This window comes from Carassius carassius, chromosome 1, assembly GCF_963082965.1.
Source record: "Carassius carassius chromosome 1, fCarCar2.1, whole genome shotgun sequence".
Classification (NCBI taxonomy): Eukaryota; Metazoa; Chordata; class Actinopteri; order Cypriniformes; family Cyprinidae; genus Carassius; species Carassius carassius.
Genome location: NC_081755.1, coordinates 4,746,418 through 4,771,723, shown reverse-complemented (window position 1 = coordinate 4,771,723; position 25,306 = coordinate 4,746,418). Strand labels below are relative to the sequence as shown.

Below are 25,306 nucleotides of genomic sequence, written 5' to 3'. Positions count from 1 at the left end.
AAACAAAACATGAACACTCCGCGTACACGCCACAGCAAACTTAAGCTGACACAAACATTCACTTAAAACCCTTTGTCTTCTTTTAACACAAGACGACTCGCAAAGCTGTTCACTCTCAAAAGGGGCTACGAACGCTGCTCCAAGCATGCGTCAGCGGACACGTGTGCTAAATTCTGTGCTTGCCGACATGGCTATGAAAAGCTTCTTTCGTCCCTGGGTGGGCTTGAACCACCATCCTTTCGGTTAACAGCCGAACGCGCTAGCCTATTGCGCCACAGAGACTGGCGGTGTCTGCTCCTGTGGGTAACGGTCACAAAACAATTTGAAGCTGGGCGCGTCTCACAGGTTAACTGCAAAACTAGTCCTGCGTAAGCAATCTGAGTTCAAGAGAATGACACCCGTTGGGAGGGGCGAGAGAGAGCTATAGGGGCACGCCCAACGTGTGGCTAAACCCACGACCCTGAGATTAAGAATCTCATGTTCTACCGACTGAGCTAGCCGTACGAATGTAGTCAAATGATCAAGGCTGACTGCTGTTTTGATAAGTGCCAAACATTTCATGCGCAAAACGGAGCCTCGCTTCTCGCACAGGCTGACAAAACATCCCGCAGGTAAGGTTGGGGTAAAGCCTATCGGTAGGCTTAGAGCACGGGTGTCCCTACTCTATCCTGGAGTTTCCTTGTCCTGCCGAGCTTGGCTCCAAGCACAAAGAAACACACCTTAAGCTGCTGATCCCGCTCTCACCACGGAGACTAGAAACTTCCAGGCAGGTCTGATGGAGCTGGCTGGAGCGAAACTCTACCTGACAGGGGCCCTCCAGGACAGAGTTTGGACACCCCTGGCTTAGACTGTTCTCTGTTTGTTTTAGCCATGCCTGTTGCTGGGCAATACAGATTGAACGAGCAGAGCTCTTGTCCAACAGCCTGAAAGGCTATTAATTCGGCCAACTCATCAAACGTTCCAGGTATGGAGTTCTGTCTCGCTGTGTGAATACCGTTTGCAAACTCCGAAAGCATATGACTGGAAAGCCATTTTGGTGGCATTTTGTGGCGCTCTTAGAGAGAGTTTTGATCAGGACCTCCCTTCACACACAGGCCTCTACCACCCGGAAAAAAAAACACGAACACTCCGCGTACACGCCACAGCAAACTTGAGCTGACACAAACATTCACTTATCACCCTTAGTCTTCCTTTAACACAAGACGACTCGCAAAGCTGTTCACTCTCAAAAGGGGCTACGGACGCTGCTCCACGCATGCGTCAGCGGACACGTGTGCTAAATTCTGTTCTTGCCGACAAGGCTGTGAAAAGCTTCCTTCGTCCCTGGGTGGGCTCGAACCACCATCCTTTCGGTTAACAGCCGAACGCGCTAGCCTATTGCGCCAAAGCTGGGGAACAATAGTCTGTTAAGGGGGGGGAAGAAAAGGAAGGAGAAAAAGAGGAAAAAATGAGAGAAAAAGGGGAAAAAATGAGGAGAAAAGAAAGGAAAGGGAAGTTTATGCCTCTACCCTCCGAAGTAATGTTTTAGGAAGTGTATGCTTGCAATAAATTATTTTTAAAACATTTTTTCCCCTATTTTCCTATACATCTCAATGGAAGAAAGGTTGATCACAAGGTCGCCGGTTCGAATCCCACTGTTGCCAGAAATTGAAGTTGTTATTTAATGCTGTAAATTGCCATTTTTCGTCAGTAAAAGTCACACAAAGTATATCCACATTAATGAAATTAGTTCTGAAATGACAAATGAGCATTTTATTAATTCTATATTACTGATTGTTGATATTTTATTCACAGTTCTGAGCTTTGGCACACTTAGTTTGAATATATTTCTGCTGCATTTATTTTCTAAAAAAGTAAAAAAAAGAAAATTTATTTCTGAAAGAATCCTCAAATTTCTCAACATTTTCAAAGTGCCTATAACCTTTCAATGATACTGTATAAAATAAAACATTCAAAATATTTGTTAATCATGACAAAACTTTTATTTTTCAATTAGTCATAGCCAATTATTGTAATTCCTTGAATTATTCACATTTTTATTCTTTAAGTTATTATGTTGCATATGCAAAAGAACAGAAAACAGATAAATAGAATATAAATACAAATAAAATAATATTTAAGACTCTTGTGCATTCATTGCAAGTGCAAAAGTACGGAGAGCACAGACCATTACAAATATAAAACTTTAAAATGTACATGGCTCTTGTTTAGACTGAGTGCAAAATAACAGAGAACACAAATACAAACAATACACATTAAATCTTTAAAATATGAATGACTCTTGTGCATTCTTTGAAAGTGCAAAAGAACAAAAAAAAAACTATACACATAAATAAAATGTAATAAAACTTTCCAAATGTCAATGGCTCTTTTACATTAAACAAATAAAACTCAAGTTCCCATGTCTCTTGTACAAAAAAAAAAAACCTATTGGGAAAGGAACTATATACATATATAAATCTTTAAAATATTAATTACTACTCTTGTGCATTCTTTGAAAGTGCTAAAGCACAAAAAAAAAACTATACACAAATAAAACGTAATAAAACTTTCCACGTCAATGGCTTTGCGCAAAGAACAACAAACAAAAAAATGGTAAAAGAAATATATACATATATATATCTTTAAAATATTAATGACTACTCTTGTGCATTCTTTGAAAGTGCAAAAGCACAAAAAAAACTATATACATAAATAAAACGTAATAAAACTTTCCACGTCAATGGCTTTGTTTAAAAAAAATTTAAATAAATGGGAAAAGAACTATATACATATATAAATCTTAAAATCAAAGATCAGTTTCTCTCTTTTTTTTTCATTTAGTTTTTTTTATATCCTCCAACCACTGCTCCTTTGGCACAGTCTCTACAGAGGGGCAGTAAATAATTCCCTTGTATTGGCTATGCCCAGTCTCCGCTGTCCTGAACTGCCCGCATTTTTTGCACGTGTTGTGCTGTACTTTGCGTGTCAGCTTTCGTACTGGGGCAGCAGGAGGGGCAGAAGAGAGGCTGGTCATATGAGCCTGTGGAGCAGCAACTAGGAATGGCCCTGTAAATCCCTGTGAGGCCATTGGCGTCAGCCACACCAGTTGAGCACCTGGGGGTGGAGCAGGAAAGAGTTGCCGCTGGGTTTGAGGTCTCTCAGCTGGTGGTGACAGAACCACTGGGGCTAGAGGTACTTTCCTCTTCCTCTTTGTTTGTGCCTGGCCCACGGTGCTACTGGGCAGGTGGTATTGGTGAGCTTGGCCTGGTTGGGGGGGTGCAGACGGGGGACGCACATTGGCAGGTAGTAGAGGGTCAGCCGCCACAGACAAGCGGCTAGGCAGTTGCAGCCCTTGCATTAATACTGCACTGTCCTGCCTTTTCACTCTCTTATTGTGCCACTGAACCAGTGTTGTGTGACTTACATCCACCAGCTGCAGGGTGGTCTGCTGCATAACAGCAGCATTGGCCAGAATGCGCTGCCTGATTTTCTTGTAGTCCTCCAAGATGAGGACCCACCTGGACACGGTGCTTGTCCCCTTCTTTTTAGGACTTTTATGGATGGCACAGAGCTTCACAAAAATGGTCTCTATCAGGCGACAACAATCTGGCCACTGGGCAAGTGGTGCTGTGGTGGTGAGTGCGTGCCTCTTCATACTTTCCACCCCTGGAGTGAACTCCTGCCTCTTCTTGGGGGACCTGAACCTCCCTGTGTCCAGCCTGCTCTGGTGTCTGGCAGCAAACACCACCCTTTGCCTATCAAAATCAAGCAGGTTCTGCCAAAGAGCAACTATATTGCTCACCTATGCAGAGAGAACAGATAATACATGGCAAATGAGAAAACAAAACATGTGCAAGTGTTAACATTTAACAGGTCAAGGAGGGAAAGTAGAGAAAATTGAATGTTCCATACCTGCTGGTTGGTGAGGACCAGAGAGGGCTGGTCCCTAAGCTCCACCAGATACTCTGCCAGGCTGTCGACTCTGTCCATGCCTGGCAGACCAACACTATCCAATGCCTGAAAAAATACAAGCAAAACAAAACAAAAAATCAAAATGAGCAACATTACGAGGACGGTTAAGTGGGGGAAAAAAAACAAATACATATATACATATTTCTTTTTGTTGAGAAGCGTAAACTTCAGACTCCTAGAAATCTCAGAAAATTTTTAAAAAGCTACAGGTCAGCTCAAATTCTATGGGGTTTTCCAAACATAACAGTTTGCATTTAAAGTTAAGTTATGAATTTCAACAATATTACATAAAAACAGTGAATAACTGAATATGGCAAGTTAAGTTTTATGTGTATGTCTTACAAAACAATCTGTACTCAGATGTTATAAGAATCATTTTGATATTTGTAATACAAAACTAATATTCACTGCTCCTTTATTTTTTCAGCAAAATATAAATACGTTGATTCAGTAAAATCAGATCATTTCCTGTTCGAAATAATGTGACTGAATATTAGGGAATTGTGGCATTGTTTACTTATGATGTCATGAGCAATCCAGTCACATATATAAATCAGTATGAATGCACATATAACAAGGTATTTACATACCACAGACTCATCAGGAGATGCTGATGCACCTGGTGTGGAGGAGGCAGCAGGCTGGGTGGAGGAGGCAGCAGCCAGGGTGGAGGAGGCAGCAGGCTGGGTGGAGGAAGCAGCAGCCAGGGTGGAGGAGGCAGCAGGCTGGGTGGAGGAAGCAGCAGGCAGGGTGGAGGCAGCAGCCAGGGTGGAGGAGGCAGCAGGCAGTGTGGAGGAAGCAGCAGGCAGGGTGGAGGCAGCAGCCAGGGTGGAGGAGGCAGCAGGCAGTGTGGAGGAAGCAGCAGGCAGGGTGGAGGCAGCAGCCAGGGTGGAGGAGGCAGCAGGCTGGGTGGAGGAAGCAGCAGGCAGGGTGGAGGCAGCAGCCAGGGTGGAGGAGGCAGCAGGCTGGGTGGAGGAGAGAGACTCAGAGGAGGGCAGAAAATGGGAGGAGACAGAGAAGCTTGGGTCATCGGTAAGACTTGACACAGTAATGTCATGGTCTTCCCCGAAGCCCTCATCTTCTTCATCCTCGCCTTCATCCACATCCTCCAGCATGTTCTCTGTCTCTTCTGAGTCAGGGTCCACCGCCAGGGGCTGTCCGGTCTGACTCAGCAGGTAGTCAACACCAAGCAGCTCTCCTATGAAAAAAAATATAAGGACACACAAACATACAGGACTTGTCAAAAATTTCACATTACTGTTTTTCACATTTATAATGTGAAATGGTACTACAGCTTAAAATAGCTGTTTTCTATTTGAATATACCTTAAAATGTAATTCATTTCTGTGATTGAATTTTCAGCATGATTACATTACTGATTTATTACCAATGTTGAAAACAGTTGTGCTGCTTTTTATATAATATGTGCTACTTTCTTCAGTATTCATTGATGAAAAAAAAGTTAAATAAAGAACAGCAATAGAAATGCATTATAGCATTATAAAGTACCGTTAAAAAGTTTGGGGTTAGTACATTTGTGTTCTTTTTTTTTGTATTTTTAAGAAATTAATACTGTTATTCAGCAAGGATGTTAGATAACCTATGTTCTTTTTAACAGTTTATTCAGCAATGAACAATGAAAAACATAATTAAAAAAAATATATAAGGGGATGACATACCAGTGTATTCAGCAGGTGGCCTGAAAGTTGGCACAAAAGGCCGACCAAACACCTTCAGGCTGTTGGTGTTGACACAGTGGGCCATATCCCCGGAGTAGGTGAGAAGGGATGCTGGTTTGCTGGTCACTGATGCAGCCGCCCGATCCTGATTCCACCTATTCAAGCCTTCTAGCAGGTACAGCTGGAAATTCAGTGCATTTGCACTGGTTCCTAGAAGGAGAAAAAATATACCAATAAAAATTACAAGCCTCGCGATATGAATAACAGAAATTGAAATTATTTCAAGCATCCTACATGTGAGACACCAACCTGGAATGAACCTGTTTAGGTGGCAGTGAAAAGACTCCAGGGATGTGGACCCTCTGGCACACCGATATCTAGTCAGGGTGACCCCTGCCTTTGTGGTGGTGCCTACCTCAGTGTATAGAGGCACACCCGGCACATCCTGGATGCACTTGACATGGCGTTTCTGCACACGCCAGATGTGCTCCATGCGCACCTCTTCCAGCAGTGGGACACCCATAAGGTCCCTCCCATTTGCACCACCCAGCTCCTGCAGCAGCCTCTCAATGAGGTGGATGGTGGCCTCCTCACCTCGTGTCCTCCTACGGCAGTAAAGACTTAGCTCTTTTTTACTGATGCTCCTGTCCACCAGGATGTCAGTAAGAGCTGGCACACCCTCCTGCATCAGCTGTTTTTTCTTTGCCTGCCGCAAAAGGCTGAGGTCTCCAGCATCCCACTCAAAGATGCAGGCAGACAGGCATCCCATGAAGGTGGGGTAGAGGGGATGGGCATCGGTGGTGCAGCCCACGGCCATCCTCCTCATGAAGTGCCAGATGTCCAGACGTATCTGAAGGTCTGGCCACTTGCCGAACCTGGTCTGCAGCTTGCTTGTTGCTCCCTCACTCACACAGCAGCCACAGTCCACATAAAGCAGCACCGGTGGTGGAATGGCAGCCTGGCGGTACCGCTCCATTACACCGGTCACCATCCTGTCCAGTCCCGGCCCTTCTTGCACTGACAGCACACTGGTCACTATCTGGCCAACCTCATTTCCAATTGAGGTTAACCAGAGTGCTGTCCCCCGTCCATGACCAGCCAGCTTCTTTGTGATCTGGAATTTACAAATGTAACAAGACATTTGTGGTGTAACGTTAGCAATAACAATCATATTAATGTCTATCAGACGGTATTTATGAACATTACAAAACAGTTAAATAATTTTTTACCTTTTTTGTGGAATCCATCTTTAAGATTTTGCCATAGATGGATGTGATGCTGGCCTTTATGTGTCCAATTCTGGAGAGGATATCCCTGCCGTACACTGAGAGCAGCCAACGACTGGTGGGGATCTCAATTGGCTCTGGAGGCTCCTGGCAGACCACCGGAGAAAGGCTGGGTCGATCGACAACGTCAGCACACTCCCCAAGATAGTGTGCCAACCGATTTAGCCATTCCTCCCCATGGTTCTCTTTTAACTGCCGCACCAAACGAGCTGGGCTGTTGCCCAGTGTCCGGTCCCGAAGCAGCCTAATGACACGGATGTCACAGGCATACCTGAAATTGCACATTGTTGCTGTGATCAGTTACATGTTCATTAGTCTTCACGGTAACCATCTTTAGACTACTCTACTCACTTGCGGGTCAGGATCAGCCGGAACATTTTCTGGTGCGGCAGGTCAAGCTGGTCCCGGACAGTCTGGCTAGTGGACAGATAGTTCAGAGAACACACAGTGCACCTGAGTGTCTCTGTCACCATCACGTAGTACCTGTCGATGTCCAGAACCTTCCGAGCTCTTTTGTGGACACCATAGCCTGTCAGGTTCTTGCCACAAGCTGGACAGAAAACATTCACCTTCCACAGGTGGTAGGGCATCCACACCATCAACCGATGGGTGAAGAAACGGTCAGGTGTAGGTGTCTGGTGATAAATGAGAGCTGGGACAGGCGGCTCATACCACAGCTTCAAATCGGGCCGCAGCTTGCCAGCGTGGAAAATAGTGCTGGCAATCCACCTCTGGTCCTGCACAGGGATGGTCTTGGGCCATTCACCTGGCAGCCAGAAAGAAGCTGGGGCCCCAGTGGCTGGCTGGACTCCTCCAGGCTCCTCCTGTATGGAAGACAAGTTGTTATTGCATTAAAGGCTGCACTAATATATATCATAGCCTGTTCTATAAATAGAAACCGCTGCACTCACAGAGGATGGAGATGGGCTGGGGGTCATCACAAAGGATGGAGCGGGAGAGGTGCTGGGAGGAGAAGGCCTAGCTGTTCCTTCAGAGGATGGAGGAGAGGGACTGGTGGTCTTCACAGAAGACACAGAAGTGGTGGAGCTTCTCACAGAGGATAGAGGAGTGGCGGCAGTCCTCACAGAGGACATAGCCTGAGTCCTCACGGATGAAGGAGGAGAGGGGCTGGGAAGAGAAGATGAGGATGCAGAGGGTGAAGGAGAGGGGCTGGGGGTCCTCCGATCCACTAAGTTGGGTTTTAGCATCGTCGACTTGGACCCGCCAAAGCGTGACTTATTGAACTAAAAAGAAAAAGCAAAGTTAATTGAATGATTGAAGTTACATATAGCATGTTCATTACATAATTTTTTCTAGCCCAAACATATACATAAATCTGTCCTATCAAACAAATGCACAACGATTCTAATTAGGCATAAATTGATTAAAGAGAAAATATTCACCATAGTCAAATTTAGAGGAGGCCTCAGGAATGAGGGTTGGGCAGAAGCAGCCGCTTCAGGAGCCGTATCGGAAGCAGCAAGAGGTGCAGCAGAAGAGTGAGTGGCAGTGGCAGACTGCTAATACAACCACCGAAGGGCCTAAAATATAGTGAAATGGCATAACAGCATTTTAATAGATATGTCATGATACATCAAATGTCATTACCTTATTAGTGTGGAATCCACAATTGCAGGCCATGGAGCCTCCAAAGAGGGTGGTCTGCCCATGGGCCTGCATGGGGCATTTCTCAATCTGAAAAGATAATCATCATTGTTTACTTTACTAATTTGTCTGAACTATTGTCAGGTGATCTGCATACTACATACTATATAATGAATGAATGATAACTTTGCTTTACCTTCTGGTAGAGGTCATACCACTTCCGTTGCCTTGGGGCTGGTCTGTTGCCTTCTCCAGAAGGCCAAACCCCACAGCGGGCAAAAGTCCTCAACCTGGCCATCCACTCGCCGTCTCCCATGGCCTTGTGGCTTTTTGGCTTAGTGCTCATCTACACACAAAATGGTTTCATTCATAATTCCTATTTAAATGTTAGGTTAGCATTAGTGATTGTTAAAAAGAGAGACTCGAATACTTGGAAAAATTAAGGGTGTGCAATAAGACCTAAATCTAACTTCAGGATTTGAGAAATTATTTCACAACAGCTACATATCTCAATATAGTTATTTTTGTTAATTGATTATAATTTAAATGAGAACAAAGAAGTAAATTACAAACAATAGGACAAATACATAAGTAACAAATACAGTAGTAATAATAATAATACAACAATGTAATAAGAAAAACTTCTTGTTCATCTACACACAAAATGAAAAAAACATGGATTTCATTCATAATTCTTATTTAAAATAAATAAATAAATGTATGTAATGTTAGGTTAGCATTAGTCATTGTAAAAAAGAGACACTCAAATACTAGGAAAATTTAAGAAATTATTTCACAACAGCTACTATCTTAATATAGTTATTTTTGTTATTTGATTTTTATTTAAATAGAAAAAGACGACAATTGCAAACAAGAGGACAAATACATTAGTAACAAATACATTAGTAATAATAATACAACAATAAGAAATACTAGAGAAATTGCATAAAATATAAAATTTAAACACTGCATAGTCTTCACTCTCTCAGATATGAACTGTTCCTTTTTAAAGCAGTGAGTGTTTTTATTTGTATTCTTCTTTGTTTTGAATGAATGACAGACCGCCTCTTTGTTCTTATTCTCTGCATACTGCGCTTAATAACTTTATTTGACATCAAGCATATTCCGTTCTTTATTTGTATTCATTAATACACATTCACTCTTACATTATGTGTCAATAACTGTAAGCGGTAATAATACATACAGCGAAATAAACGATTAAACAAAATCCCTAACGGTCAACTCGTTATATCATCGTTAAGATATAAGCCGTCATATCGCCCACCACAACGACCAATTAAGCACACTGTAAACAGAAACAAAGAAAAAATATTACTTACATTGTTCGATGAGAAGAAGTACTATCTATCAAATTGCTCGTTGATAATTTTGTATTGCGCGCTCGTCAGAATAGACTCCGTCACCAGTGTCGTCATCCAATCTCACAGAGCACCGATTGGCTCTCATAGCTCACTTTGGAGAGCGCGCACAGCGAATGGTGCCTGAAACCGCACATTGGCGAGCGAGCTCAGCGATTGGCTCTCTTCCAATCCGACAATGACAGCCGATCCTGATCCAGGTAGCGCCACAGAGACTGGCGGTGTATGCTCCTATGGGTAACGGTCACAAAACAATTTGAAGCTGGCCGCGTCTCACAGGTTAACTGCAGCACTAGTCCTGTGTCAGCAAACTGAGGTCAAGAGAATGACACCCGTTGGGAGGGGCGAGAGAGAGCTAAAGGGCACGCCCAACATGGGGCTCGAACCCACGCCCTGAGATTAAGAGTCTCATGCTCTACCGACTGAGCTAGCCGGGCGAATGTAGTCAAATAATCAAGGCTGACCGCTCTTTTGATAAGTGCCAAACATTTAATGCGCAAAACGGAGCCTCGCTTCTCGCACAGGCTGACAAAACATCTCGCGGGTAAGGTTGGGGTAAAGCCTAGAGGTAGGCTTAGAGCAGGGGTGTCCCAACTCTATCCTGGAGGTTCCTTGTCCTGCCGAGCTTGGCTCCAAGCACAAAGAAACACACCTGAAGCTGCTGATCCCGCTCTCACCACGTAGACTAGAAACTTCCAGGCAGGTCTGATGGAGCTGGCTGGAGCGAAACTCTACCTGACAGGGGCCCTCCAGGACAGAATTTGGACACCCCTGGCTTAGAGTGTTCTCTGTTTGTTTTAGCCATGCCTGTTGCTGGGGAATACAGATTGAACGAGCAGAGCTCTTGTTCAACAGCCTGAAAGGCTATTAGTTCAGCCAACTCATCAAACGTTCCAGGTATGGAGTTCTGTCTCGCTGTGTGAATACCATTTGCAAACTCCGACAGCATACGACTGAAAAGCCATTTTGGTGGCATTTTGTGGCGCTCCTAGAGGGAGTTTTGATCAGGACCTCCCTTCACACACAGGCCTCTACCACCCGGAAAACAAAACACGAACACTCCGCGTACACGCCACAGCAGACTTAAGCTGACACAAACATTCACTTAACACCCTTTGTCTTCTTTTAACACAAGACGACTCGCAAAGCTGTTCACTCTCAAAAGGGGCTACGGACGCTGCTCCACGCATGCGTCAGCGGACACGTGTGCTAAATTCTGTGCTTGCCGACATGGCTGTGAAAAGCTTCTTTCGTCCCTGGGTGGGCTTGAACCACCATCCTTTCGGTTAACAGCCGAACGCGCTAGCCTATTGCGCCACAGAGACTGGCGGTGTCTGCTCCTGTGGGTAACGGTCACAAAACAATTTGAAGCTGGCCGCGTCTCACAGGTTAACTGCAGCACTAGTCCTGTGTCAGCAAACTGAGGTCAAGAGAATGACACCCGTTGGGAGGGGCGAGAGAGAGCTAAAGGTCACGCCCAACGTGGGGCTCGAACCAACGACCCTGAGATTAAGAGTCTCATGCTCTACCGACTGAGCTAGCCGGGCGAATGTAGTCAAATGATCAAGGCTGACCGCTGTTTTGATAAGTGCCAAACATTTCATGCGCAAAACGGAGCCTCGCTTCTCGCACAGGCTGACAAAACATCTCGCGGGTAAGGTTGGGGTAAAGCCTAGCGGTAGGCTTAGAGCAGGGGTGTCCCAACTCTATCCTGGAGGTTCCTTGTCCTGCCGAGCTTGGCTCCAAGCACAAAGAAACACACCTGAAGCTGCTGATCCCGCTCTCACCACGTAGACTAGAAACTTCCAGGCAGGTCTGATGGAGCTGGCTGGAGCGAAACTCTACCTGACAGGGCCCTCCAGGACAGAGTTTGGACACCCCTGGCTTAGAGTGTTCTCTGTTTGTTTTAGCCATGCCTGTTGCTGGGGAATACAGATTGAACGAGCAGAGCTCTTGTTCAACAGCCTGAAAGGCTATTAGTTCAGCCAACTCATCAAACGTTCCAGGTATGGAGTTCTGTCTCGCTGTGTGAATACCATTTGCAAACTCCGACAGCATACGACTGGAAAGCCATTTTGGTGGCATTTTGTGGCGCTCCTAGAGGGAGTTTTGATCAGGACCTCCCTTCACACACAGGCCTCTACCACCCGGAAAACAAAACATGAACACTCCGCGTACACGCCACAGCAAACTTAAGCTGACACAAACATTCACTTAAAACCCTTTGTCTTCTTTTAACACAAGACGACTCGCAAAGCTGTTCACTCTCAAAAGGGGCTACGAACGCTGCTCCACGCATGCGTCAGCGTGTGCTAAATTCTGTGCTTGCCGACATGGCTGTGAAAAGCTTCTTTCGTCCCTGGGTGGGCTTGAACCACCATCCTTTCGGTTAACAGCCGAACGCGCTAGCCTATTGCGCCACAGAGACTGGCGGTGTCTGCTCCTGTGGGTAACGGTCACAAAACAATTTGAAGCTGGGCGCGTCTCACAGGTTAACTGCAAAACTAGTCCTGCGTAAGCAATCTGAGTTCAAGAGAATGACACCCGTTGGGAGGGGCGAGAGAGAGCTATAGGGGCACGCCCAACGTGTGGCTAAACCCACGACCCTGAGATTAAGAATCTCATGTTCTACCGACTGAGCTAGCCGTACGAATGTAGTCAAATGATCAAGGCTGACTGCTGTTTTGATAAGTGCCAAACATTTCATGCGCAAAACGGAGCCTCGCTTCTCGCACAGGCTGACAAAACATCCCGCGGGTAAGGTTGGGGTAAAGCCTAGCGGTAGGCTTAGAGCACGGGTGTCCCTACTCTATCCTGGAGGTTCCTTGTCCTGCCGAGCTTGGCTCCAAGCACAAAGAAACACACCTTAAGCTGCTGATCCCGCTCTCACCACGGAGACTAGAAACTTCCAGGCAGGTCTGATGGAGCTGGCTGGAGCGAAACTCTACCTGACAGGGGCCCTCCAGGACAGAGTTTGGACACCCCTGGCTTAGACTGTTCTCTGTTTGTTTTAGCCATGCCTGTTGCTGGGCAATACAGATTGAACGAGCAGAGCTCTTGTCCAACAGCCTGAAAGGCTATTAATTCGGCCAACTCATCAAACGTTCCAGGTATGGAGTTCTGTCTCGCTGTGTGAATACCGTTTGCAAACTCCGACAGCATATGACTGGAAAGCCATTTTGGTGGCATTTTGTGGCGCTCTTAGAGAGAGTTTTGATCAGGACCTCCCTTCACACACAGGCCTCTACCACCCGGAAAACAAAACACGAACACTCCGCAGCAAACTTGAGCTGACACAAACATTCACTTATCACCCTTAGTCTTCTTTTAACACAAGACGACTCGCAAAGCTGTTCACTCTCAAAAGGGGCTACGGACGCTGCTCCACGCATGCGTCAGCGGACACGTGTGCTAAATTCTGTTCTTGCCGACAAGGCTGTGAAAAGCTTCCTTCGTCCCTGGGTGGGCTCGAACCACCATCCTTTTGGTTAACAGCCGAACGCGCTAGCCTATTGCGCCACAGAGACTGGCGGTGTATGCTCCTATGGGTAACGGTCACAAAACAATTTGAAGCTGGCCGCGTCTCACAGGTTAACTGCAGCACTAGTCCTGTGTCAGCAAACTGAGGTCAAGAGAATGACACCCGTTGGGAGGGGCGAGAGAGAGCTAAAGGTCACGCCCAACTTGGGGCTCGAACCCACGACCCTGAGATTAAGAGTCTCATGCTCTACCGACTGAGCTAGCCGGGCGAATGTAGTCAAATGATCAAGGCTGACCGCTGTTTTGATAAGTGCCAAACATTTCATGCGCAAAACGGAGCCTCGCTTCTCGCACAGGCTGACAAAACATCTCGCGGGTAAGGTTGGGGTAAAGCCTAGCGGTAGGCTTAGAGCAGGGGTGTCCCAACTCTATCCTGGAGGTTCCTTGTCCTGCCGAGCTTGGCTCCAAGCACAAAGAAACACACCTGAAGCTGCTGATCCCGCTCTCACCACGTAGACTAGAAACTTCCAGGCAGGTCTGATGGAGCTGGCTGGAGCGAAACTCTACCTGACAGGGGCCCTCCAGGACAGAGTTTGGACACCCCTGGCTTAGAGTGTTCTCTGTTTGTTTTAGCCATGCCTGTTGCTGGGGAATACAGATTGAACGAGCAGAGCTCTTGTTCAACAGCCTGAAAGGCTATTAGTTCAGCCAACTCATCAAACGTTCCAGGTATGGAGTTCTGTCTCGCTGTGTGAATACCGTTTGCAAACTCCGACAGCATATGACTGGAAAGCCATTTTGGTGGCATTTTGTGGCGCTCTTAGAGAGAGTTTTGATCAGGACCTCCCTTCACACACAGGCCTCTACCACCCGGAAAACAAAACACGAACACTCCGCGTACACGCCACAGCAAACTTGAGCTGACACAAACATTCACTTAGCACCCTTTGTCTTCTTTTAACACAAGACGACTCGCAAAGCTGTTCACTCTCAAAAGGGGCTACGGACGCTGCTCCACGCATGCGTCAGGTGTGCTAAATTCTGTTCTTGCCGACAAGGCTGTGAAAAGCTTCCTTCGTCCCTGGGTGGGCTCGAACCACCATCCTTTCGGTTAACAGCCGAACGCGCTAGCCTATTGCGCCACAGAGACTGGCGGTGTATGCTCATATGGGTAACGGTCACAAAACAATTTGAAGCTGGCCGCGTCTCACAGGTTAACTGCAGCACTAGTCCTGTGTCAGCAAACTGAGGTCAAGAGAATGACACCCGTTGGGAGGGGCGAGAGAGAGCTAAAGGGCACGCCCAACGTGGGGCTCGAACCCACGACCCTGAGATTAAGAGTCTCATGCTCTACCGACTGAGCTAGCCGGGCGAATGTAGTCAAATGATCAAGGCTGACTGCTGTTTTGATAAGTGCCAAACATTTCATGCGCAAAACGGAGCCTCGCTTCTCGCACAGGCTGACAAAACATCTCGCGGGTAAGGTTGGGGTAAAGCCTAGCGGTAGGCTTAGAGCAGGGGTGTCCCTACTCTATCCTGGAGGTTCCTTGTCCTGCCGAGCTTGGCTCCAAGCACAAAGAAACACACCTGAAGCTGCTGATCTCGCTCTCACCACGTAGACTAGAAACTTCCAGGCAGGTCTGATGGAGCTGGCTGGAGCGAAACTCTACCTGACAGGGGCCCTCCAGGACAGAGTTTGGACACCCCTGGCTTAGAGTGTTCTCTGTTTGTTTTAGCCATGCCTGTTGCTGGGGAATACAGATTGAACGAGCAGAGCTCTTGTCCAACAGCCTGAAAGGCTATTAGTTCAGCCAACTCATCAAACGTTCCAGGTATGGAGTTCTGTCTCGCTGTGTGAATACCGTTTGCAAACTCCGACAGCATATGACTGGAAAGCCATTTTGGTGGCATTTTGTGGCGCTCTTAGAGAGTTTTGATCAGGAACTCCCTTTACACACAGGCCTCTACCACCCGGAAAACAAAACATGAACACTCCGCGTACACGCCACAGCAAACTTGAGCTGACACAAGCATTCACTTAGCACCCTTTGTCTTCTTTTAACACAAGACGACTTGCAAAGCTGTTCACTCTCAAAAGGGGCTACGGACGCTGCTCCACGCATGCGTCAGCGGACACGTGTGCTAAATTCTGTTCTTGCCGACAAGGCTGTGAAAAGCTTCCTTCGTCCCTGGGTGGGCTCGAACCACCATCCTTTCGGTTAACAGCCGAACGCGCTAGCCTATTGCGCCACAGAGACTGGCGGTGTATGCTCCTATGGGTAACGGTCACAAAACAATTTGAAGCTGGCCGCGTCTCACAGGTTAACTGCAGCACTAGTCCTGCGTCAGCAAACTGAGGTCAAGAGAATGACACCCGTTGGGAGGGGCAAGAGAGAGCTAAAGGGCACGCCCAACGAGGGGCTCAAACCCACGACCCTGAGATTAAGAATCTCATGCTCTACCGACTGAGCTAGCCGGACGAATGTAGTCAAATGATCAAGGCTGACCGCTGTTTTGATAAGTGCCAAACATTTCATGCGCAAAACGGAGCCTCGCTTCTCGCACAGGCTGACAAAACATCCCGCGGGTAAGGTTGGGGTAAAGCCTACCGGTAGGCTTAGAGCACGGGTGTCCCTACTCTATCCTGGAGGTTCCTTGTCCTGCCGAGCTTGGCTCCAAGCACAAAGAAACACACCTGAAGCTGCTGATCCCGCTCTCACCACGGAGACTAGAAACTTCCAGGCAGGTCTGATGGAGCTGGCTGGAGCGAAACTCTACCTGACAGGGGCCCTCCAGGACAGAGTTTGGACACCCCTGGCTTAGAGTGTTCTCTGTTTGTTTTAGCCATGTCTGTTGCTGGGCAATACAGATTGAATGAGCAGAGCTCTTGTTCAACAGCCTGAAAGGCTATTAGTTCAGCCAACTCATCAAACGTTCCAGGTATGGAGTTCTGTCTCGCTGTGTGAATACCATTTGCAAACTCCGACAGCATACAACTGGAAAGCCATTTTGGTGGCATTTTGTGGCGCTCCTAGAGGGAGTTTTGATCAGGACCTCCCTTCACACACAGGCCTCTACCACCCGGAAAACAAAACATGAACACTCCGCGTACACGCCACAGCAAACTTAAGCTGACACAAACATTCACTTAGCACCCTTTGTCTTCTTTTAACACAAGACGACTCGCAAAGCTGTTCACTCTCAAAAGGGGCTACGGACACTGCTCCACGCATGCGTCAGCGGACACGTGTGCTAAATTCTGTGCTTGCCGACAAGGCTGTGAAAAGCTTCCTTCGTCCCTGGGTGGGCTTGAACCACCATCCTTTCGGTTAACAGCCAAACGCGCTAGCCTATTGCGCCACAGAGACTGGCGGTGTATGCTCCTATGGGTAACGGTCACAAAACAATTTAAAGCTGGCCGCGTCTCACAGGTTAACTGCAGCACTAGTCCTGTGTCAGCAAACTGAGGTCAAGAGAATGACACCCGTTGGGAGGGGCGAGAGAGAGCTAAAGGTCACGCCCAACGTGGGGCTCGAACCCACGACCCTGAGATTAAGAGTCTCATGCTCTACCGACTGAGCTAGCCGGGCGAATGTAGTCAAATGATCAAGGCTGACCGCTGTCTTGATAAGTGCCAAACATTTCATGCGCAAAACAGAGCCTCGCTTCTCGCACAGGCTGACAAAACATCTCGCGGGTAAGGTTGGGGTAAAGCCTAGCGGTAGGCTTAGAGCAGGGGTGTCCCAACTCTATCCTGGAGGTTCCTTGTCCTGCCGAGCTTGGCTCCAAGCACAAAGAAACACACCTGAAGCTGCTGATCCCGCTCTCACCACGTAGACTAGAAACTTCCAGGCAGGTCTGATGGAGCTGGCTGGAGCGAAACTCTACCTGACAGGGGCCCTCCAGGACAGAGTTTGGACACCCCTGGCTTAGAGTGTTCTCTGTTTGTTTTAGCCATGCCTGTTGCTGGGGAATACAGATTGAACGAGCAGAGCTCTTGTTCAACAGCCTGAAAGGCTATTAGTTCAGCCAACTCATCAAACGTTCCAGGTATGGAGTTCTGTCTCGCTGTGTGAATACCATTTGCAAACTCCGACAGCATATGACTGGAAAGCCATTTTGGTGGCATTTTGTGGCGCTCCTAGAGAGAGTTTTGATCAGGACCTCCCTTCACACACAGGCCTCTACCACCCGGAAAACAAAACATGAACACTCCGCGTACACGCCACAGCAAACTTAAGCTGACACAAACATTCACTTAGCACCCTTTGTCTTCTTTTAACACAAGACGACTCGCAAAGCTGTTCACTCTCAAAAGGGGCTACGGACGCTGCTCCACGCATGCGTCAGCGGACACGTGTGCTAAATTCTGTGCTTGCCGACATGGCTGTGAAAAGCTTCTTTCGTCCCTGGGTGGGCTTGAACCACCATCCTTTCGGTTAACAGCCGAACGCGCTAGCCTATTGCGCCACAGAGACTGGCGGTGTCTGCTCCTGTGGGTAACGGTCACAAAACAATTTGAAGCTGGGCGCGTCTCACAGGTTAACTGCAAAACTAGTCCTGCGTAAGCAATCTGAGTTCAAGAGAATGACACCCGTTGGGAGGGGCGAGAGAGAGCTAAAGGTCACGCCCAACGTGGGGCTCGAACCCACGACCCTGAGATTAAGAGTCTCATGCTCTACCGACTGAGCTAGCCGGGCGAATGTAGTCAAATGATCAAGGCTGACCGCTGTCTTGATAAGTGCCAAACATTTCATGCGCAAAACAGAGCCTCGCTTCTCGCACAGGCTGACAAAACATCTCGCGGGTAAGGTTGGGGTAAAGCCTAGCGGTAGGCTTAGAGCAGGGGTGTCCCTACTCTATCCTGGAGGTTCCTTGTCCTGCCGAGCTTGGCTCCAAGCACAAAGAAACACACCTGAAGCTGCTGATCCCGCTCTCACCACGTAGACTAGAAACTTCCAGGCAGGTCTGATGGAGCTGGCTGGAGCGAAACTCTACCTGACAGGGGCCCTCCAGGACAGAGTTTGGACACCCCTGGCTTAGACTGTTCTCTGTTTGTTTTAGCCATGCCTGTTGCTGGGCAATACAGATTGAACGAGCAGAGCTCTTGTCCAACAGCCTGAAAGGCTATTAGTTCAGCCAACTCATCAAACGTTCCAGGTATGGAGTTCTGTCTCGCTGTGTGAATACCGTTTGCAAACTCCGACAGCATATGACTGGAAAGCCATTTTGGTGGCATTTTGTGGCGCTCTTAGAGAGAGTTTTGATCAGGACCTGCCTTCACACACAGGCCTCTACCACCCGGAAAACAAAACACGAATACTCCGCAGCAAACTTGAGCTGACACAAGCATTCACTTAGCACCCTTTGTCTTCTTTTAACACAAGACGACTTGCAAAGCTGTTCACTCTCAACAGGGGCTACGGACGCTGCTCCACGCATGCGTCAGCGGACACGTGTGCTAAATTCTGTTCTTGCCGACAAGGCTGTGAAAAGCTTCCTTCGTCCCTGGGTGGGCTCGAACCACCATCCTTTCGGTTAACAGCCGAACGCGGTAGCCTATTGCGCCACAGAGACTGGCGGTGTATGCTCCTATGGGTAACGGTCACAAAACAATTTGAAGCTGGTCGCGTCTCACAGGTTAACTGCAGCACTAGTCCTGTGTCAGCAAACTGAGGTCAAGAGAATGACACCCGTTGGGAGGGGCAAGAGAGAGCTAAAGGGCACGCCCAACGTGGGGCTCGAACCCACGTCCCTGAGATTAAGAGTCTCATGCTCTACCGACTGAGCTAGCCGGGAGAATGTAGTCAAATGATCAAGGCTGACCGCTGTTTTGATAAGTGCCAAACATTTCATGCGCAAAACGGAGCCTCGCTTCTCGCACAGCCTGACAAAACATCTCGCGGGTAAGGTTGGGGTAAAGCCTAGTGGTAGGCTTAGAGCAGGGGTGTCCCAACTCTATCCTGGAGGTTCCTTGTCCTGCCGAGCTTGGCTCCAAGCACAAAGAAACACACCTGAAGCTGCTGATCCCGCTCTCACCACGGAGACTAGAAACTTCCAGGCAGGTCTGATGGAGCTAGCTGGAGCGAAACTCTACCTGACAGGGGCCCTCCAGATTAAGAGTCTCATGCTCTACCGACTGAGCTAGCCAGGCGAATGTAGTCAAATGATCAAGGCTGACCGCTGTTTTGATAAGTGCCAAACATTTCATGCGCAAAACGGAGCCTTGCTTCTCGCACAGGCTGACAAAACATCTCGCGGGTAAGGTTGGGGTAAAGCTTAGCGGTAGGCTTAGAGCACGGGTGTCCCTACTCTATCCTGGAGGTTCCTTGTCCTGCCGAGCTTGGCTCCAAGCACAAAGAAACACACCTGAAGCTGCTGATCCCGCTCTCACCACGGAGACTAGAAACTTCCAGGCAGGTCTGATGGAGCTGGCTGGAGCGAAACTCTACCTGACAGGGGCCCTCCAGGACAGAGTTTGGACACCCCTGGCTTAGAGTGTTCTCTGTTTGTTTTAGCCATGCCTGTTGCTGGGCAATACAGATTGAATGAGCAGAGCTCTTGTTCAACAGCCTGAAAGGCTATTAGTTCAGCCAACTCATCAAACGTTCCAGGTATGGAGTTCTGTCTCGCTGTGTGAATACCATTTGCAAACTCCGACAGCATACGACTGGAAAGCCATTTTGGTGGCATTTTGTGGCGCTCCTAGAGGGAGTTTTGATCAGGACCTCCCTTCACACACAGGCCTCTACCACCCGGAAAACAAAACATGAACACTCCGCGTACACGCCACAGCAAACTTAAGCTTAAGCCTGAAAGGCTATTAGTTCAGCCAACTCATCAAACGTTCCAGGTATGGAGTTCTGTCTCGCTGTGTGAATACCGTTTGCAAACTCCGACAGCATATGACTGGAAAGCCATTTTGGTGGCATTTTGTGGCGCTCTTAGAGAGAGTTTTGATCAGGACCTGCCTTCACACACAGGCCTCTACCACCCGGAAAACAAAACACGAATACTCCGCAGCAAACTTGAGCTGACACAAGCATTCACTTAGCACCCTTTGTCTTCTTTTAACACAAGACGACTTGCAAAGCTGTTCACTCTCAACAGGGGCTACGGACGCTGCTCCACGCATGCGTCAGCGGACACGTGTGCTAAATTCTGTGCTTGCCGACAAGGCTGTGAAAAGCTTCCTTCGTCCCTGGGTGGGCTTGAACCACCATCCTTTCGGTTAACAGCCAAACGCGCTAGCCTATTGCGCCACAGAGACTGGCGGTGTATGCTCCTATGGGTAACGGTCACAAAACAATTTAAAGCTGGCCGCGTCTCACAGGTTAACTGCAGCACTAGTCCTGTGTCAGCAAACTGAGGTCAAGAGAATGACACCCGTTCGGAGGGGCGAGAGAGAGCTAAAGGTCACGCCCAACGTGGGGCTCGAACCCACGACCCTGAGATTAAGAGTCTCATGCTCTACCGACTGAGCTAGCCGGGCGAATGTAGACAAATGATCAAGGCTGACCGCTGTCTTGATAAGTGCCAAACATTTCATGCGCAAAACAGAGCCTCGCTTCTCGCACAGGCTGACAAAACATCTCGCGGGTAAGGTTGGGGTAAAGCCTAGCGGTAGGCTTAGAGCAGGGGTGTCCCAACTCTATCCTGGAGGTTCCTTGTCCTGCTGAGCTTGGCTCCAAGCACAAAGAAACACACCTGAAGCTGCTGATCCCGCTCTCACCCCGTAGACTAGAAACTTCCAGGCAGGTCTGATGGAGCTGGCTGGAGCGAAACTCTACCTGACAGGGGCCCTCCAGGACAGAGTTTGGACACCCCTGGCTTAGAGTGTTCTCTGTTTGTTTTAGCCATGCCTGTTGCTGGGGAATACAGATTGAACGAGCAGAGCTCTTGTTCAACAGCCTGAAAGGCTATTAGTTCAGCCAACTCATCAAACGTTCCAGGTATGGAGTTCTGTCTCGCTGTGTGAATACCATTTGCAAACTCCGACAGCATATGACTGGAAAGCCATTTTGGTGGCATTTTGTGGCGCTCCTAGAGAGAGTTTTGATCAGGACCTCCCTTCACACACAGGCCTCTACCACCCGGAAAACAAAACATGAACACTCCGCGTACACGCCACAGCAAACTTAAGCTGACACAAACATTCACTTAGCACCCTTTGTCTTCTTTTAACACAAGACGACTCGCAAAGCTGTTCACTCTCAAAAGGGGCTACGGACGCTGCTCCACGCATGCGTCAGCGGACACGTGTGCTAAATTCTGTGCTTGCCGACATGGCTGTGAAAAGCTTCTTTCGTCCCTGGGTGGGCTTGAACCACCATCCTTTCAGTTAACAGCCGAACGCGCTAGCCTATTGCGCCACAGAGACTGGCGGTGTCTGCTCCTGTGGGTAACGGTCACAAAACAATTTGAAGCTGGGCGCGTCTCACAGGTTAACTGCAAAACTAGTCCTGCGTAAGCAATCTGAGTTCAAGAGAATGACACCCGTTGGGAGGGGCGAGAGAGAGCTATAGGGGCACGCCCAACGTGTGGCTAAACCCACGACCCTGAGATTAAGAATCTCATGCTCTACCGACTGAGCTAGCCGGACGAATGTAGTCAAATGATCAAGGCTGACTGCTGTTTTGATAAGTGCCAAACATTTCATGCGCAAAACGGAGCCTCGCTTCTCGCACAGGCTGACAAAACATCCCGCGGGTAAGGTTGGGGTAAAGCCTAGCGGTAGGCTTAGAGCACGGGTGTCCCTACTCTATCCTGGAGGTTCCTTGTCCTGCCGAGCTTGGCTCCAAGCACAAAGAAACACACCTGAAGCTGCTGATCCCGCTCTCACCACGGAGACTAGAAACTTCCAGGCAGGTCTGATGGAGCTGGCTGGAGCGAAACTCTACCTGACAGGGGCCCTCCAGGACAGAGTTTGGACACCCCTGGCTTAGACTGTTCTCTGTTTGTTTTAGCCATGCCTGTTGCTGGGCAATACAGATTGAACGAGCAGAGCTCTTGTCCAACAGCCTGAAAGGCTATTAATTCGGCCAACTCATCAAACGTTCCAGGTATGGAGTTCTGTCTCGCTGTGTGAATACCGTTTGCAAACTCCGACAGCATATGACTGGAAAGCCATTTTGGTGGCATTTTGTGGCGCTCTTAGAGAGAGTTTTGATCAGGACCTCCCTTCACACACAGGCCTCTACCACCCGGAAAACAAAACATGAACACTCCGCGTACACGCCACAGCAAACTTAAGCTGACACAAACATTCACTTAGCACCCTTTGTCTTCTTTTAACACAAGACGATTCGCAAAGCTGTTCACTCTCAAAAGGGGCTACGGACGCTGCTCCACGCATGCGTCAGCGGACACGTGTGCTAAATTCTGTGCTTGCCGACAAGGCTGTGAAAAGCTTCCTTCTTCCCTGGGTGGGCTTGAACCACCATCCTTTCGGTTAACAGCCGAACGCGCTAGCCTATTGCGCCACAGAGACTGGCGGTGTATGCTCCTATGGGTAACGGTCACAAAACAATTTGAAGCTGGCCGCGTCTCACAGGTTAACTGCAGCACTAGTCCTGTGTCAGCAAACTGAGGTCAAGAGAATGACACCCGTTGGGAGGGGCGAGAGAGAGCTAAAGGTCACGCCCAACGTGGGGCTCGAACCCACGACCCTGAGATTAAGAGTCTCATGCTCTACCGACTGAGCTAGCCAGGCGAATGTAGTCAAATGATCAAGGCTGACCGCTGTTTTGATAAGTGCCAAACATTTCATGCGCAAAACGGAGCCTCGCTTCTCGCACAGGCTGACAAAACATCTCGCGGGTAAGGTTGGGGTAAAGCCTAGCGGTAGGCTTAGAGCAGGGGTGTCCCAACTCTATCCTGGAGGTTCCTTGTCCTGCCGAGCTTGGCTCCAAGCACAAAGAAACACACCTGAAGCTGCTGATCCCGCTCTCACCACGTAGACTAGAAACTTCCAGGCAGGTCTGATGGAGCTGGCTGGAGCGAAACTCTACCTGACAGGGGCCCTCCAGGACAGAGTTTGGACACCCCTGGCTTAGAGTGTTCTCTGTTTGTTTTAGCCATGCCTGTTGCTGGGGAATACAGATTGAACGAGCAGAGCTCTTGTTCAACAGCATGAAAGGCTATTAGTTCAGCCAACTCATCAAACGTTCCAGGTATGGAGTTCTGTCTCGCTGTGTGAATACCGTTTGCAAACTCCGACAGCATATGACTGGAAAGCCATTTTGGTGGCATTTTGTGGCGCTCTTAGAGAGAGTTTTGATCAGGACCTCCCTTCACACACAGGCCTCTACCACCCGGAAAACAAAACACGAACACTCCGCGTACACGCCACAGCAAACTTGAGCTGACACAAACATTCACTTAGCACCCTTTGTCTTCTTTTAACACAAGACGACTCGCAAAGCTGTTCACTCTCAAAAGGGGCTACGGACGCTGCTCCACGCATGCGTCAGGTGTGCTAAATTCTGTTCTTGCCGACAAGGCTGTGAAAAGCTTCCTTCGTCCCTGGGTGGGCTCGAACCACCATCCTTTCGGTTAACAGCCGAACGCGCTAGCATATTGCGCCACAGAGACTGGCGGTGTATGCTCATATGGGTAACGGTCACAAAACAATTTGAAGCTGGCCGCGTCTCACAGGTTAACTGCAGCACTAGTCCTGTGTCAGCAAACTGAGGTCAAGAGAATGACACCCGTTGGGAGGGGCGAGAGAGAGCTAAAGGGCACGCCCAACGTGGGGCTCGAAACCACGACCCTGAGATTAAGAGTCTCATGCTCTACCGACTGAGCTAGCCGGGCGAATGTAGTCAAATGATCAAGGCTGACTGCTGTTTTGATAAGTGCCAAACATTTCATGCGCAAAACGGAGCCTCGCTTCTCGCACAGGCTGACAAAACATCTCGCGGGTAAGGTTGGGGTAAAGCCTAGCGGTAGGCTTAGAGCAGGGGTGTCCCTACTCTATCCTGGAGGTTCCTTGTCCTGCCGAGCTTGGCTCCAAGCACAAAGAAACACACCTGAAGCTGCTGATCTCGCTCTCACCACGTAGACTAGAAACTTCCAGGCAGGTCTGATGGAGCTGGCTGGAGCGAAACTCTACCTGACAGGGGCCCTCCAGGACAGAGTTTGGACACCCCTGGCTTAGAGTGTTCTCTGTTTGTTTTAGCCATGCCTGTTGCTGGGGAATACAGATTGAACGAGCAGAGCTCTTGTCCAACAGCCTGAAAGGCTATTAGTTCAGCCAACTCATCAAACGTTCCAGGTATGGAGTTCTGTCTCGCTGTGTGAATACCGTTTGCAAACTCCGACAGCATATGACTGGAAAGCCATTTTGGTGGCATTTTGTGGCGCTCTTAGAGAGTTTTGATCAGGAACTCCCTTTACACACAGGCCTCTACCACCCGGAAAACAAAACATGAACACTCCGCGTACACGCCACAGCAAACTTGAGCTGACACAAGCATTCACTTAGCACCCTTTGTCTTCTTTTAACACAAGACGACTTGCAAAGCTGTTCACTCTCAAAAGGGGATACGGACGCTGCTCCACGCATGCTAAATTCTGTGCTTGCCGACATGGCTGTGAAAAGCTTCTTTCGTCCCTGGGTGGGCTTGAACCACCATCCTTTCGGTTAACAGCCGAACGCGCTAGCCTATTGCGCCACAGAGACTGGCGGTGTCTGCTCCTGTGAGTAACGGTCACAAAACAATTTGAAGCTGGGCGCGTCTCACAGGTTAACTGCAAAACTAGTCCTGCGTAAGCAATCTGAGTTCAAGAGAATGACACCCGTTGGGAGGGGCGAGAGAGAGCTAAAGGTCACGCCCAACGTGGGGCTCGAACCCACGACCCTGAGATTAAGAGTCTCATGCTCTACCGACTGAGCTAGCCGGGCGAATGTAGTCAAATGATC

The 25,306-nt window shown here is 48.5% G+C and overlaps 1 protein-coding gene and 26 non-coding genes across 27 annotated transcripts; all 27 read right to left on the bottom strand.

Moving 5' to 3' along the window:
- Positions 1–208: 208 nt before the first annotated feature.
- On the bottom strand, positions 209–282 carry trnan-guu (transfer RNA asparagine (anticodon GUU)). The gene has a single exon. It is a non-coding gene; the product is annotated as a tRNA-Asn (tRNA).
- Positions 283–2,815: 2,533 nt separating this feature from the next.
- Positions 2,816–8,870, bottom strand: LOC132153721 (uncharacterized). Its single transcript, XM_059562701.1, has 11 exons — positions 8,721–8,870; positions 8,528–8,614; positions 8,323–8,436; positions 7,831–8,163; positions 7,271–7,743; positions 6,863–7,190; positions 5,943–6,747; positions 5,634–5,843; positions 4,545–5,152; positions 3,895–3,999; positions 2,816–3,784 (listed from the first exon to the last, which is right to left on the bottom strand). Exons 1-11 carry the CDS (start codon positions 8,868–8,870, stop codon positions 2,816–2,818), a joined length of 4,182 nt encoding a protein of 1,393 aa, XP_059418684.1.
- A 1,398-nt stretch (positions 8,871–10,268) lies between these two features.
- Positions 10,269–10,340, bottom strand: trnak-cuu (transfer RNA lysine (anticodon CUU)). The gene has a single exon. It is a non-coding gene; the product is annotated as a tRNA-Lys (tRNA).
- An 814-nt stretch (positions 10,341–11,154) lies between these two features.
- Positions 11,155–11,228, bottom strand: trnan-guu (transfer RNA asparagine (anticodon GUU)). The gene has a single exon. It is a non-coding gene; the product is annotated as a tRNA-Asn (tRNA).
- Positions 11,229–11,377: 149 nt separating this feature from the next.
- On the bottom strand, positions 11,378–11,450 carry trnak-cuu (transfer RNA lysine (anticodon CUU)). The gene has a single exon. It is a non-coding gene; the product is annotated as a tRNA-Lys (tRNA).
- Positions 11,451–12,257: 807 nt separating this feature from the next.
- trnan-guu (transfer RNA asparagine (anticodon GUU)) lies at positions 12,258–12,331 on the bottom strand. The gene has a single exon. It is a non-coding gene; the product is annotated as a tRNA-Asn (tRNA).
- Positions 12,332–13,356: 1,025 nt separating this feature from the next.
- trnan-guu (transfer RNA asparagine (anticodon GUU)) lies at positions 13,357–13,430 on the bottom strand. Its single transcript has one exon. It is a non-coding gene; the product is annotated as a tRNA-Asn (tRNA).
- Positions 13,431–13,579: 149 nt separating this feature from the next.
- Positions 13,580–13,652, bottom strand: trnak-cuu (transfer RNA lysine (anticodon CUU)). Its single transcript has one exon. It is a non-coding gene; the product is annotated as a tRNA-Lys (tRNA).
- Positions 13,653–14,459: 807 nt separating this feature from the next.
- On the bottom strand, positions 14,460–14,533 carry trnan-guu (transfer RNA asparagine (anticodon GUU)). Its single transcript has one exon. It is a non-coding gene; the product is annotated as a tRNA-Asn (tRNA).
- A 149-nt stretch (positions 14,534–14,682) lies between these two features.
- trnak-cuu (transfer RNA lysine (anticodon CUU)) lies at positions 14,683–14,755 on the bottom strand. Its single transcript has one exon. It is a non-coding gene; the product is annotated as a tRNA-Lys (tRNA).
- Positions 14,756–15,567: 812 nt separating this feature from the next.
- trnan-guu (transfer RNA asparagine (anticodon GUU)) lies at positions 15,568–15,641 on the bottom strand. The gene has a single exon. It is a non-coding gene; the product is annotated as a tRNA-Asn (tRNA).
- Positions 15,642–15,790: 149 nt separating this feature from the next.
- trnak-cuu (transfer RNA lysine (anticodon CUU)) lies at positions 15,791–15,863 on the bottom strand. The gene has a single exon. It is a non-coding gene; the product is annotated as a tRNA-Lys (tRNA).
- An 814-nt stretch (positions 15,864–16,677) lies between these two features.
- On the bottom strand, positions 16,678–16,751 carry trnan-guu (transfer RNA asparagine (anticodon GUU)). Its single transcript has one exon. It is a non-coding gene; the product is annotated as a tRNA-Asn (tRNA).
- A 149-nt stretch (positions 16,752–16,900) lies between these two features.
- On the bottom strand, positions 16,901–16,973 carry trnak-cuu (transfer RNA lysine (anticodon CUU)). Its single transcript has one exon. It is a non-coding gene; the product is annotated as a tRNA-Lys (tRNA).
- An 814-nt stretch (positions 16,974–17,787) lies between these two features.
- On the bottom strand, positions 17,788–17,861 carry trnan-guu (transfer RNA asparagine (anticodon GUU)). Its single transcript has one exon. It is a non-coding gene; the product is annotated as a tRNA-Asn (tRNA).
- Positions 17,862–18,010: 149 nt separating this feature from the next.
- On the bottom strand, positions 18,011–18,083 carry trnak-cuu (transfer RNA lysine (anticodon CUU)). The gene has a single exon. It is a non-coding gene; the product is annotated as a tRNA-Lys (tRNA).
- Positions 18,084–18,886: 803 nt separating this feature from the next.
- trnan-guu (transfer RNA asparagine (anticodon GUU)) lies at positions 18,887–18,960 on the bottom strand. The gene has a single exon. It is a non-coding gene; the product is annotated as a tRNA-Asn (tRNA).
- Positions 18,961–19,109: 149 nt separating this feature from the next.
- Positions 19,110–19,182, bottom strand: trnak-cuu (transfer RNA lysine (anticodon CUU)). The gene has a single exon. It is a non-coding gene; the product is annotated as a tRNA-Lys (tRNA).
- Positions 19,183–20,579: 1,397 nt separating this feature from the next.
- Positions 20,580–20,653, bottom strand: trnan-guu (transfer RNA asparagine (anticodon GUU)). The gene has a single exon. It is a non-coding gene; the product is annotated as a tRNA-Asn (tRNA).
- A 149-nt stretch (positions 20,654–20,802) lies between these two features.
- trnak-cuu (transfer RNA lysine (anticodon CUU)) lies at positions 20,803–20,875 on the bottom strand. Its single transcript has one exon. It is a non-coding gene; the product is annotated as a tRNA-Lys (tRNA).
- Positions 20,876–21,689: 814 nt separating this feature from the next.
- On the bottom strand, positions 21,690–21,763 carry trnan-guu (transfer RNA asparagine (anticodon GUU)). The gene has a single exon. It is a non-coding gene; the product is annotated as a tRNA-Asn (tRNA).
- Positions 21,764–22,799: 1,036 nt separating this feature from the next.
- trnan-guu (transfer RNA asparagine (anticodon GUU)) lies at positions 22,800–22,873 on the bottom strand. Its single transcript has one exon. It is a non-coding gene; the product is annotated as a tRNA-Asn (tRNA).
- Positions 22,874–23,022: 149 nt separating this feature from the next.
- Positions 23,023–23,095, bottom strand: trnak-cuu (transfer RNA lysine (anticodon CUU)). Its single transcript has one exon. It is a non-coding gene; the product is annotated as a tRNA-Lys (tRNA).
- An 807-nt stretch (positions 23,096–23,902) lies between these two features.
- On the bottom strand, positions 23,903–23,976 carry trnan-guu (transfer RNA asparagine (anticodon GUU)). The gene has a single exon. It is a non-coding gene; the product is annotated as a tRNA-Asn (tRNA).
- Positions 23,977–24,125: 149 nt separating this feature from the next.
- Positions 24,126–24,198, bottom strand: trnak-cuu (transfer RNA lysine (anticodon CUU)). The gene has a single exon. It is a non-coding gene; the product is annotated as a tRNA-Lys (tRNA).
- Positions 24,199–24,992: 794 nt separating this feature from the next.
- On the bottom strand, positions 24,993–25,066 carry trnan-guu (transfer RNA asparagine (anticodon GUU)). The gene has a single exon. It is a non-coding gene; the product is annotated as a tRNA-Asn (tRNA).
- A 149-nt stretch (positions 25,067–25,215) lies between these two features.
- trnak-cuu (transfer RNA lysine (anticodon CUU)) lies at positions 25,216–25,288 on the bottom strand. The gene has a single exon. It is a non-coding gene; the product is annotated as a tRNA-Lys (tRNA).
- Between the last annotated feature and the right edge of the window lie 18 nt (positions 25,289–25,306).